The sequence below is a fragment of the Maylandia zebra genome, linkage group LG20, assembly GCF_041146795.1.
Source record: "Maylandia zebra isolate NMK-2024a linkage group LG20, Mzebra_GT3a, whole genome shotgun sequence".
NCBI classification, from domain to species: Eukaryota; Metazoa; Chordata; class Actinopteri; order Cichliformes; family Cichlidae; genus Maylandia; species Maylandia zebra.
This window is the reverse complement of record NC_135186.1, coordinates 33,396,908-33,409,842: the sequence shown is the minus strand read 5'-3', so window position 1 is coordinate 33,409,842 and position 12,935 is coordinate 33,396,908. Positions and strand designations below refer to the sequence as shown.

The window sequence follows — 12,935 nt, the reverse complement described above, 5'->3', positions numbered from 1 at the left end:
ACACTCACTAATAACCACATCAAAAAAGTGTTTTTTCATCTCGCAGTGATGTGCTGTTATACTTCTGCTGTGCATGCACAAAGTTTCACAACACAGCTTGTAAAGAGCTGCAAACTTCTGTATACAGGTACATGTAAGAACTGTGTGTATGTGTTGAGGATACATGATTGGCTAATATTGACCATTTCAACAGTTCACTGCTGCTTCCCCTTAATCCTCTGCAGCAGCATGTTTAGATGAGCTTCAGCTGATCTGCATGGACTGCTGGCTGAGCTTAACTCAGGATAATGTATTTTTAATGTTAAAATAGAGGATCATGTCATGTGTCATGTAAATAATCGTTCATTTGTTTCAATCTGCTCTACCATGATTAAGTGAAATTAAGTAGGGGTAATATTGAAGCAGGAGTATATAAACAGTGTTGTGGAGGTGAAGAGAGTGCCAGACAGAATCATGAAATTAAAGCTGGATATTGAAGCTGTGATGATGAGTGTTGTCAGTGAGTTTTCCCCACAGGCTGGATCTCAGTTAGAATAAAGAGAAATTCTGCAGCAAGTATGATTAAGTGTTAGAGAGTGCCACCGGGGGGAGAGAGTGACGACCGAAGCAGACTTCAGTGGACAATGGACAGACTTCAAGGGAACAGAGGCGAAGAGGAAGTGTGGGGTAAGTATGATGTAAAGGAGGGAAATGCAGGAGGGCACACGGTTGTTAATGGTGCGAAAATGATGGAAACGGCTGTAGTGAACACGCGTCAACCAGAGATGACTGATAATATACAGCTGTAGTGCTGAGGGAAACTGCCAAGCAGGAGCCGTAGGTCAGCGTGCCTGGGGGACCCGGTCAATCCGAGCCAGAGGTCAGCACGTTGGAGGGACAAGGTCCACGTCCAGCACGGCCTGCTCGGCCTGCACGTCCACGTCCAGCATGGCCCGTTGCAGGCCACCTGAGCTGCAACGCGGCCGCCACTGGACTCCACTATTTTGTGGGAACTATTTAGATACTGCTGGTGGATGCATGGTCGGATTTTGGGAGTATGAACCTGGAAGAGTTTTTTCCTTTTGTTTATTTTGGGAAGGCTCTAGCTCTCCGTGCTAGACCTCCCACCACCCACCCTGGGTTGGTCTGAACTCTGTTTTTGGTTGGTGATTGTTTTTGGGCCTTCGGGAGCCGGTCCTTAGAGGGGGGGGGGTTACTGTCAGCAACCTGGGCTTGAGCGACCCAGGGTCCCTGAGCAGTTGTGGACTTTTTTATATTTTGTGAAAATGTGTGTGCACTGCTCTGCTGTCAAGTTTTTTTGTTCTCATGCGTGTATGTATAGGGAGGTGTGTGTGTGGGAGTGGCTGTAGCCGGAAGACCACAAAGAGGATGCTTAATGGTGTGGTGAAGCATCCACCGACCGAGATGATTGAGTGAGACTCCATGTCAGTGTCTTGAGAGCAAAGTCCAAGTCAGTGTATGCCCGCAGGGGTAGTGTGCCTTGACAGCTGTGTCTATTGCATAGGTGTCAAACTCTGGCCTGTGGGCCAAATTTGGCCCGGGGGTCTTGATGGTTCCTCCTCTTCCTGCTCTTTCTTGGGTTTCTGCTGCCCGAGGCCAGTCCCTGGCCTCCTTCTTTCCGCTTAACATACACTCACTAATAACCATATACTTGGCGGTTGCAGCTTTCCTAACAGCCTCTTCGTGGTTCCCATTTGCCTGTGGGATCCCCAGATACTTGTACAGTGGGGCAAAAAAGTATTTAGTCAGCCACCGATTGTGCAAGTTCCCCCACTTAAAATGATGACAGAGGTCAGTAATTTGCACCAGAGGTACACTTCAACTGTGAGAGACAGAATGTGAAAAAAAAATCCATGAATTCACATGGTAGGATTTGTAAAGAATTTATTCGTAAATCAGGGTGGAAAATAAGTATTTGGTCACCTCAAACAAGGAAAATCTCTGGCTCTCACAGACCTGTAATGTCTTCTGTAAGAAGCTTTTCTGTCCCCCACTCGTTACCTGTATGAATGGCACCAGTTTGAACTCATCATCTGTATAAAAGACACCTGTCCACAGCCTCAAACAGTCAGACTCCAAACTCCGCCATGGCCAAGACCAAAGAGCTTTCGAAGGACACCAGGAAAAGTATTGTAGACCTGCACCAGACTGGGAAGAGTGAATCTACAATAGGCAAGCAGCTTGGTGTGAAAAAATCAACTGTGGGAGCAATCATCAGAAAATGGAAGACATACAAGACCACTGATAATCTCCCTCGATCTGGGGCTCCACGCAAGATCTCATCCCGTGGGGTCAAAATGATCATGAGAACGGTGAGCAAAGATCCCAGAACCACACGGGGGGACCTGGTGAATGACCTGCAGAGAGCTGGGACCAAAGTAACAAAGGTCACCATCAGTAACACACTACAACGGCAGGGAATCAAATCCCGCAGTGCCAGACGTGTTCCGCTGCTGAAGCCAGTGCATGTCCAGGCCCGTCTGAAGTTTGCCAGAGAGCACATGGATGATACAGCAGAGGATTGGGAGAATGTCATGTGGTCAGATGAAACCAAAGTAGAACTTTTTGGTATAAACTCAACTCGTCGTGTTTGGAGGAAGAAGAATACTGAGTTGCATCCCAAGAACACCATACCTACTGTGAAGCATGGGGGTGGAAACATCATGCTATGGGGCTGTTTTTCTGCCAAGGGGACAGGACGACTGATCCGTGTTAAGGACAGAATGAATGGGGCCATGTATCGTGAGATTTTGAGCCAAAACCTCCTTCCATCAGTGAGAACTTTGAAGATGAAACGAGGCTGGGTCTTCCAACATGACAATGATCCAAAACACACCGCCCGGGCAACAAAGGAGTGGCTCCGTAAGAAGCATTTGAAAGTCCTGGAGTGGCCTAGCCAGTCTCCAGACCTCAGCCCCATAGAAAATCTGTGGCGGGAGTTGAAAGTCCGTGTTGCTCGGCGACAGCCCCAAAACATCACTGCTCACGAGAAGATCTGCATGGAGGAATGGGCCAAAATACCAGCTACTGTGTGTGCAAACCTGGTAAAGACCTATAGTAAACATTTGACCTCTGTTATTGCCAACAAAGGTTATGTTACAAAGTATTGAGTTGTATTTTTGTTATTGACCAAATACTTATTTTCCACCCTGATTTACGAATAAATTCTTTACAAATCCTACCATGTGGATTCATGGATTTTTTTTTCACATTCTGTCTCTCACAGTTGAAGTGTACCTCTGGTGCAAGTTACTGACCTCTGTCATCATTTTAGGTGGGGGAACTTGCACAATCGGTGGCTGACTGAATACTTTTTTGCCCCACTGTAGCTGTGCTCCATGTCTGTAATGTTCCCTTCTGGTAGTTTGATCCTCTCAGTTCTGACTACCTTCTCTCTCTTTTTTTTATCATCTGACTACACTTCTCCAGTCCAAACGACATTCCAGTATTGTTGCTGTATATCCTGGTGGTGTGGATCAGTGAATCGATGTCTTATTCTCTCTTGGCATACAGCCTGATAGAGGATGAGCTGACGATTGCTCCATTCCATAGTCAGTATCCGTAGCCAGTCTTGCCAATGATCTCAATGAGGGGGTTCAGGCCTATGCAGAACAGCAGTGGGGACAGAGTATCTCATTGGTAGATCCCACACTTCATGGTGACTTGTGCTGTTGGCTTGAAGTAGGCCTCTAGTGTTGTCCGCCACATCCCCATTGAGTTCCTGATGAAGGCTCTTAGGGTCCTGTTGATCTTGTACAATTCTAGGAATTCCAGGATCAAGGTGTGGGGCATCGAGTCATAGGCCTTCTTGTAATAAAGCCAGGCAGTGCACAGGTTGGTCAGCCAAGTCTAGTTAATGTTAAATTAACTAGTTAATCTCTGGCTCAACAGAGATCTGACTTTTTGTGAGCCTGGCTACAGCGCTGAAGACAAACCTAGGGTTCATCTTATTTTCTGCAATCAGTGAAGAATAGTAAGAGGTTCTAGTTTTACAGATGGCTTTTTTATACGGGGTATATAGACGGGTTTTTTTTTTATAGTGGGCTCTTTACATTTTGAGAGAAGCCAGTTGAGTCTAATAATAGATTTAATGCCATATTAAAGCTTTCATTTTCACACGTTCGCATTTTTGGGAGTCGATAACAGGAGGAGAGAAGCTGCAGAGACTGCAACTCTGCTTCCTGGTCACACCTCTGATTAGTCACATTTTGGGGTCTTTCTTACATTTGGCTAGATTGGCTAGAAATTAGAGCAGGTCCATACGAAGTGGGATGGATGCTGTCTCTCCTGACAATGCCAGGTTTTCCCCAGAAAGTTTCCCATATTTCTATAAAGCCCACATTGTTTTTATTTTGTCAGGTGATCACCATCCTCTCCCTCTGTCTGTTTACCTTCAATGCCCTGACATTTATTTTTAAAAAACCTGTCACTTTTATTTTAATTGCACATGCACATGCTTTATTTAGTTTGCTTGGAGTATTTACTGTTATTATATTTTTCTTTGAGCATTGTAATGCTGTCTGTAAAACTTTCTGTATGAGTGTAAGAGGTTTTTTTCTGCTTCCAACTGTCACTTTTATTTAAATCTTGCATTGACACATACTGTTTCCAATTTAAGTCCTATATTAACTTAATTTATTTGATGAGCCATGCAGCTGCTTAGCAGCGTTGTAGTCAGAACATCACGTAATTTAGATATACAGAAATATTTTTTGTTGCTACTTTGTACATTTAATGATTGAATACATAAGAAGTAAAAAGGTAAAAATGATTAACAACATGTTGCTGGAATAACAGTGTTTTGATGATGAATCCTTTATTTGGACCCCTTCCAACCATTCATACATTACACAAACATCACACTGGGGAGACAGGTCGGAACAGGTAGCATTAAAGAAGTTACAGTTGTTCTTAATGTCGACCACTGGTCACCAGGTCTATTAATTTCCCGTTGCAAAGCCATATTGCGTTCAATAAACACAGTCTCAGTACTCATGCCTTGCCCTTTGTCAATCAGCCAGCCTTGTGGGGTTTTGAACAGCTGTAACCGCTTTCTTTGTTCTTCGATAAGCCTGGTCCGAGCCATCTCCGATCAGCCAGAGCTCTGTTATCATGGTGTCATGTCATTCAGTGTCCTCCATCGAGAGTGTCGCCAGGCACCCGACGCAACCGACCACTGAGTATCCAGCAGCAAACGTCTCTGCAGGACAATCAGGCTCTCCGAGCCTAGGCTTCTGGTCGAGGGTAGGGTGTCAATTTTGGTAAGGGACCAGTTGATCAAATCAGGTTTTAGAGAGCAAGACTGAGAGTCTCTCTGAGGGTTAGAGTTAGACGAGACTAGACAAGGACATAGAAGCCAAGCAGGAAAGATAAGGGAGGGAGAGGGTGAGAGATGCATCCGCCACCACCAAGAGCTCCCTTATGTGGCAGGTTTTCAGCTAAACTCAGTGCTCATGCCAGTGCACTTCAGACCAGGACAGACCCTAAGACAAACACTAGCTCACCCCAAGGGAAAAAATCTCAAACACAAGCTAATCAATAAATAACAGGAACAAATTACAAACTTGGAAAGCTAGAAAAAAACAGGCAATAAATACAACACCTTAGCAACATTGTGTATGGTGTGCAGTGAGTCCATGGAGCATCCACCCCATAAAAGCATGACAAACATAGAAGAGCCACTTCGACAGGACGAGACTCAGATATACATCTGCACCTTATTCTTTAAAGACGAAATACATATTTTAAAGAGTGCCAGTGTTCCCATTTCGGACCAAGAAGACAGGTGTTTCTGAAGTGGCCGTCTATGTCCACTGTAAATGACCATCATTGAACAGAGGAGGTGATTTATGAGCTCACCTATCAGCCATCGACAAACCAGTTTTGAGATCCCTTCCCAGGTCCTTCAATCCTAACTCACACCTTGCATCAGGTGACCTCAGTAGATCACATGATGGTGTGGGGCAATAAATATGGCTTCACCCAAAATTGTTTTTCACACCTTGGCTCATTTGATGAGGCACATGATCAATAGTGGGCCAATGACCACTAGGATTCAAACACCTGGGATTCTCCACCTCTGGGTTTTTAGAACTGAAGATGAAACATCCTCAAAAAGTTTAAGAAGTCCTGTTGCTTTCTTTTACAATATTGTTTTTATGAAGAAGCTGAGTCTAAACATTTTCACTGCAGAAGTGAAGGAAATCTGCGTATTCTAATATTTATAAATTATTTTATAAAAAGAAAATAAAAACCATACACTGTCAAAAGTGCCAATGTTCATGTTTATTTTCATTAAAAACATGTAGATTACTGCATCTCTTCACTTTTCGTCTTCCTTGAAAGATATCTTGTTTCCAAGCAGTCTGTTTTCTGCAATCGTTTCACTAAATTCATCCAGAATCATAAAAGCAACATTTTTATATTATATATCTGTTGAGCTAAATTATAAGCAGCTCTAATAAAAACAACTTTAACCTCAGGCTATATAACTGCATACTTCAAACTCGATTTTTCCCCCACCCTCATTGTTTTCTCTCGTTTTTCTTTCCTTTTTCTTCTTCTAGTCCTCTGATTTCTTCTCCTGTCTTTTGCCAATTCATCCCTCACCCCCTGTCCATTCCAGCTTAATATCTATACAGAGAAAAATATGAATAATAAAATAAAATAAATAAATAAAACAAAAACCTAAAAAGAGTCTATGGTGCTCCTCTTGGGAAAGCAAATATGTTTGGCACAACAAAGCATTCAGACCATTATTCTGCGCGACAGGACAGATTTAAAAAAAACACTACTGATGTAATTCATAGTGAGGCAACAGTAGCGTACAGAGGAGGTGAAGCATCTTTGGTGAGGATGGCAGTACTCAGGTCCACCTGAGGCATTGAGTAGACAACATCAGTTGCTTCACCACAGGGGGCGCTGCTGGTGACAGGAATGTGGGGAAAATGCACTTCAGCGTAGCAGAGGTTATCTGCCTTAAAGAGATAAAGAGGTGAGATCAAACATTAGACTCCAAAAATATGTTATAATTAAAAAAAATCTTAAATATATGAAAACCAAAAACCAAAACAACCCTTTAATTATCATAAAGCCTCTGAAATCATCTTTCAAAATACTTTTGTAACAAAACAACTTTTGATAGACTTGTTTTCCACCAGAAAGGTGTTTATATATATGTGTATATATATCTATAGATATATGTGTGTGTTTGTATACATACATGTATATGTTTTGCCTGTCCCATTTGATACTTGAATAATTCAGACAATAATTGTGATTGCTAAAGTAATCAGAATTATTGTCTGGAGGCCAAGAAAGATGTCCAATGGATTTATTTTGACCAGTGGATCATTATGGTCTTTGTTGTTATTATTTATTTATTTTATTTCAAGTTATTACAGACCGGACAGACATGACTGGGGGATAGGTAAGGGAGAAAGAAAGAAAGAAAGGAAGGAGGGAAAGAGGGACAGTGAGAGAAGACACTAGAAGACACTAAAAAATCCACTCGCTCAGCTGTTGAAAGAGAAAAAAAAGAAAACAAGCAAAAAGAGAGCAACACAATAAACACAACACCACAGCAATAACCTAGATAAGTGTTAACCAACAGTAAATACTAAATATTGAATGTTATTGTGCAGCACGTGACCAACAGCGCACGATGTGCTTTGAGGTAGCAGAAAGATATAGTTTGTGTCTGTGAGCACCTGTGTGAGCACCTGTGTGCACACCTGTGTGTACACCTGTGTGCACACCTGTATGCGTGAGCGTGCTTGTATTCAAAAGGTTACTCCATGTAACAGTCCGCTAGAAGGTGTGGGGAGCCATAGCCCCGTTCCCCAGGGCATGAGCATGCATGCAGGAGATCCAAACCCCAGACATTCAGAGGCCCCCAGAGCACGAGCCCAAGGAGGACCATCCACAACTACCCCACCCTCCTGGAAGGAGCTGAGCCACAGGCGCCAGGCCCTGCCAAGCAGCCACCAGGAGTGAGCCAGTACATACCTGAGCGCCCAGCCCCCAACACTGAGACACACCAACCACCGACGGCTGAGGGCATCTGCCACTGACAGGGAGTGTGGTGAGATCTTCCCAGAGAGATGGAGTCTAATACCCAACCTGACACACAGACACAAGCATGCATTCCCATCCTCATGCACACATATACAAATACTCAGCGCTCGCCCAACGTGGAGACAAACAGAAAAGGACACCGTACACATACTCACACTCCCCAAGCATACTCTACACACCAGGTCCAGGTACCCTCGCCCCCAGAGGGGCAATCCGCCCCTAGACCCAGGAGATGTTACCCCTTTTCCCTTGGGTGGAGACAAGCAGACTGCCCCTGCAGCAGCAGGGAAGCCCTGCATCCCAGATCCCGACCAGACAGCCAACTCCTCCTACCAGCCTCTGCCCCAATGTCAAAAGAGAACGCGGGTGTGAGGTCTATAATTTCAACTCCATCTGCCTGGGGGTCGTTGGCGGTGGCATAAACTGAAGACACTTCTACAGAAAGTGACCTGCACGGTATGTCACACTTTCCAATATCTTCATAGAACCCGATGGTCTTCAGCAGGAGAACAAACCAGCTGACAGATACAAAGCAAACAATAACGAAGCTGATGTGTGTCACAGGTCCTAAAACTCACCTGCATGTCAGCATACTCTGTTTCCACAGGAGGTCCTGAAAAACATGCAGGTCAGAAAATAAACAGCTGTCTTTAAGACACATAACAGGAAGAAGAACCTGAGGAACTAAACACAGGAACAATATGAGGAACTTCATATGAACTACAGTTAGATAAGACACATGACTGATAAAGAATCAAAATCATATCAGTCAGATTCTGTTGTGAGTCATAAATGAACATCCGGTGCTCTTTTTACAAACAGACTGAACTACAAAGGTGAAAACAGCGTGACAGAAACGTCACACCTGACTTAATTCATGCAAACTGGGACATTCTGAGCTGAGACAGATCAACCATGGTGCCATGTTTCCCTGTGTTTTATGGTTATTTGATAAAACTGTGATTTTGAAGGATTCTTTTTGAACATATCCAAGTGAGACTCTGTTGGTGATCGTCACCATCAGATCAGTAACACCTTTCAGTCCAACGGTCTGTTTTCACAGCAGCTCTGTCAGTCTGAGATTATCTGGTGTTACCATGACGTAGACACACTCTCATCGTGGTGACTGGATCAGAGTTACACTGATTTTATACAACAAAAGGTGGAAAACTGGGGAAGAGAAAAACTCTTTTCTATTTGTTCTCCGTGTATAAATCTAAATGACAATTACACTTTGGTAAATAATCTGCTTTAAAGGTGTTTATGATGACAATACACTGAACAAAGGAGCATATTATACATGCTGCATGTTGACATTTGCGTTGATTGACAGAATATTTAATCCAAGCATGAAAAAGTGAGAAAATAATTTTTACTGTGATGAAATGTGATGAAAACACTGTGTTTGTTTCCTGTAGCCTCACCTCTGGGTTTAGTGGTCCTCCTCTTCATGTAGAAAATCAGCAGAGCTGCTGATAAGACGACGATCATAACGAGCAGAATCAGACCCACATAAATCAGCAAATCTGCAGGAGTTTAACAGAGAAGATTTCTTTTACTCACAGTGTAAACATGTGGTCTCAACATCTGTTCATTTAGCAGTAAAGTTGTGCACATACAGAGTAATGTGTATTTTTAGATTGAAAACAGTTCCTCAAACATTACCTGACAAACTGTTTATCAAGCATGACGGAACAATTTTTATTTAAAACCACTGACTTCAGTTTCCTTCTGCATTAAATTATTTAATGAAGTAGTTACTCAAAAGCATAGAAACTGTTTACTTTTTCACTAAGTTTTTCTGCATTGAGCACCTGCTTCTCATTTAAGTCACTTAAAGATCTGAGTGCTTCTTCCACAGCTCTTAATGTGTCATTCTTTTGTAGTTCTCTGATAAAAACACATTATGAACCCAAAGCCCTTTTCTACTCGAGCACTCATATGACCTGCCTTATTCATCTTTTTAGACAAACACTTTTGTGCTTTCTATCCAACAGTGACACTGATGAGCACACTGGAATTTGGGATCAAACGACTGGCCCTCCAATTAACAGATGACAGGCTCTACCTCCTGAGTGACAGCCACCCAGTATATTGTACCTGCATGTTTGGTTTCAGAGGACGCTGATGAAGGTGTGGAGCTTCCTGAAGTTGAGCTTAAACTCTGTGCTGTTGGTGGTGTGGAGGCTGATGAGAGAAACACTGAAGCTGAAAAAGGTCTCAGAGTCCCGTTTGGTGTTGAAGTGGTTGAAGCTGTGAACAATGAAAGCATCAGAGTCATAATAAGACCACTTGAAGCAGTTTATATATCTGCATGTGACTGACGTGGTTATGGGCTGTTTGACAGCAGAACTGATGAAACTTGATGTTTCAGATAAATATAACATCTGTAGGTGATTTGAAGGAAAAGTAGCTGCTTTTGAGACGTGAAGCTTCTGTCACACCTTCAAAGACAAACACGACTGTTAGCAGAAACTCACCTTCTGTGACAATCAGCTCGAAATCAGAGTTTGGATCAAGCCGTAGAGCAATGTCCAAAGAGCACCTGTACCGTCCTGAGTCAGACTGTTTCAGCTGTGTGATGCTCACATACATAATATTATATGAGTTTTCATATTTAATGCTGTATCTGCCGTTCTGAGCTGCATCATCAGATGTTTCAACAAGAATGTTTCCATTTTCACATTTTTCCTTACAGAAGAGTTTTCTCCTTCCTGAGGAATTAAACCTGCATTTAACTGCGATGCTTCCTCCTTCCTCTGCTCTGTAGGTGAGAGTTTGTGCTTTGACCAAACCAGTGTTTCCATCCTGATGTGCTGCTGAAAGGATGAACAATCATTAGTTACAATCTTACTATATGTTAAACTAAGACAGATGGTTGTCACTGTGTTGTTCCTCTTCAGTATATGAAATAAATAATAAGTCAGTGTTGCTTCAGGAGCTCTACTAAGATGTTCAGAAGGATAGAGAAAAAAAATATTTGATTGCAGACTAAATGTACAATAAAAATTCAAAAAGTCATTTCTGGGGTTAAAAGTGGAATCAAAATGATTTGCACAATGCAGTTATGCAAAAGCAGAAGTTTGTGTAAACCTTTAAATTCGACGTATGTTTATATTTCAGGGTTTTATCTTTTTATAAATATTAAAAAGTGTCCTTTCTATGAACTGCATGTTTGAGTGACTCTTTTCCAAACACTCAGTTTAATCACAGAACGAAATAATTTGTATGAGAGAAAACAAAGAAGTGAAGAAAGTTGTAAAGCCAGCTGATTACATACAAATGACAATAAAATGGAGACAAATAAAAGTTAGAAGAGAGAAAGTGACAGAAATAAGAAGAGAATTTACTCACTGAGGAAGATGAAGCAGAGCAAAGTGTGTTTCATCTCAGAGCTCTGATGGTTTAATGCTGCTTCAGTTCTTCTTTACTTCAAACCAGGAACTTCTTACTTCTCTTAATGACGAGGTCACGCCTTCAAACCACACACACACACACACACACACACACACACACACACACACACACACACACACACACACACACACACACACACACACACACACCTTCTCTCTCTATTGCAACAGTGTTTCTTTATGTCTCAAAAGAAACTGACTGCTTGAGGTTTACTGAACTACAATTATACATTATTAGTTATAAACTAGACTTGCTCATTATACTAAAATGCTGTCAGTCCTCCATTTTCATCAGATCAAACACAACACTACAATCTTCCTAAAGGCTATTTTTACATCTGCTCTGCAAAAATGTTCTTCACAGAGGCATATCTGGAACTTTTGATCAAAATAATGCACCATTGTTTAAGTATTTGGTCTCAATACATTATGTCTGATGAAACAGACATAAAAATAACAAATGAATGAAAGTCAGTTAAAGACTTTGGAAATTAAAGAGGGGCAGTATGCAAACAAACAATATTAGAGAGAAATATTATACCCCTTATGTCAAACTGAGTGATTTATGCCCCCCCCAAAGTGATTTATGGCCCCCAATATATTATTCATTAGCTCAGGAATTAATAAAGGAAGTAATAAAAATATGATATTCATAAAAATATGATATTCATAAAAAATATGATATTTATCAAAAAATATGCTAGTTCATAGCTCATTGCTTCCCCCCCCCCCCCCCCTAAAAACTACTAATTGATTATTTAGAAAGTTTCTTATATATCAAATAGCATTCTTTTATTTTTTAAGCCATTGAAAAGTTTTTACTTTTTATGCTCAAAAAAAGCCATCTGTCAGTGTGTGTGTGTGTGTGCGCGCGCGCGTGCCCGAGGCTGTGTGTGTGGGCGCTCCGGGGCTGTGCTTATGTGTTTAAAAATCTGTTAAACTATATTAAAATTGTTTAGTTAAACTTGTGCTTTTGTAACGTTCAGTATGGCCGGAAATACAGGCTGCATGCCTTGGGGCAAAACTTTATTTCGATTTATATGCATTTGTAGATTTAGAATAAAACTCATAGTCAGAAAAAACTCTCGCGATCACCTAACCCTAACCCCCATCCTTAAACACATAAGCAGGGAAAACTCCTTAAAAAACCCTTCGCGTTTTCTCCAAAACCCTAGAACAGTGGTTCTTAACCTTGTTGGAGGTACCGAACCCCACCAGCTTCATATGCGCATTCACTGAACCCCTCTTTAGTGAAAAATAAAATGTGATTTTTTTACTGGTGCACAAAATGAGCCATGCATGTCATGGCGAAGGCTCTGCCGAACCCCTGAGACCGACTCACCGAACCCCTAGGGTTCGATCGAACCCAGGTTAAGAACCACTGCCCTAGAATAACTTGTTAGCTACCCTCTATTCCCAAAAACCTTATATTCGAAAACAGGG

General features: G+C 42.0%; 1 protein-coding gene across 3 annotated transcripts; it reads right to left on the bottom strand.

The window, feature by feature from the left end:
* Nucleotides 1-6,283: 6,283 nt before the first annotated feature.
* On the bottom strand, nt 6,284-11,630 carry LOC105941301 (uncharacterized). 3 transcript variants are annotated; one of them, XM_014407403.3, is made up of 6 exons: nt 11,431-11,630; nt 10,557-10,895; nt 10,177-10,329; nt 9,501-9,602; nt 8,655-8,689; nt 6,284-6,977 (listed from the first exon to the last, which is right to left on the bottom strand). In XM_014407403.3, the coding sequence occupies exons 1-6, from the start codon at nt 11,462-11,464 to the stop codon at nt 6,804-6,806; spliced, it is 837 nt and encodes a 278-aa protein (XP_014262889.3). In that variant the 5' UTR covers nt 11,465-11,630; the 3' UTR covers nt 6,284-6,803. The 3 variants fall into 3 exon arrangements, with proteins under 3 accessions (XP_014262889.3, XP_014262891.3, XP_014262890.3); XM_014407405.3 differs by having other exon boundaries at nt 6,284-6,973; XM_014407404.3 differs by having other exon boundaries at nt 10,557-10,892.
* Between the last annotated feature and the right edge of the window lie 1,305 nt (nt 11,631-12,935).

Coding starts and splice junctions, on each gene's coding strand:
- LOC105941301 (XM_014407403.3), bottom strand. CDS start 11,464: ATGAAACACACTTTGCTCTGCTTCATCTTCCTCA. Junction 10,896..11,430: donor GCTCTGCTTCATCTTCCTCA/GTGAGTAAATTC, acceptor TCATCCTTTCAG/CAGCACATCAGGATGGAAAC. Junction 6,978..8,654: donor CAGAGTATGCTGACATGCAG/GTGAGTTTTAGG, acceptor TATCTCTTTAAG/GCAGATAACCTCTGCTACGC.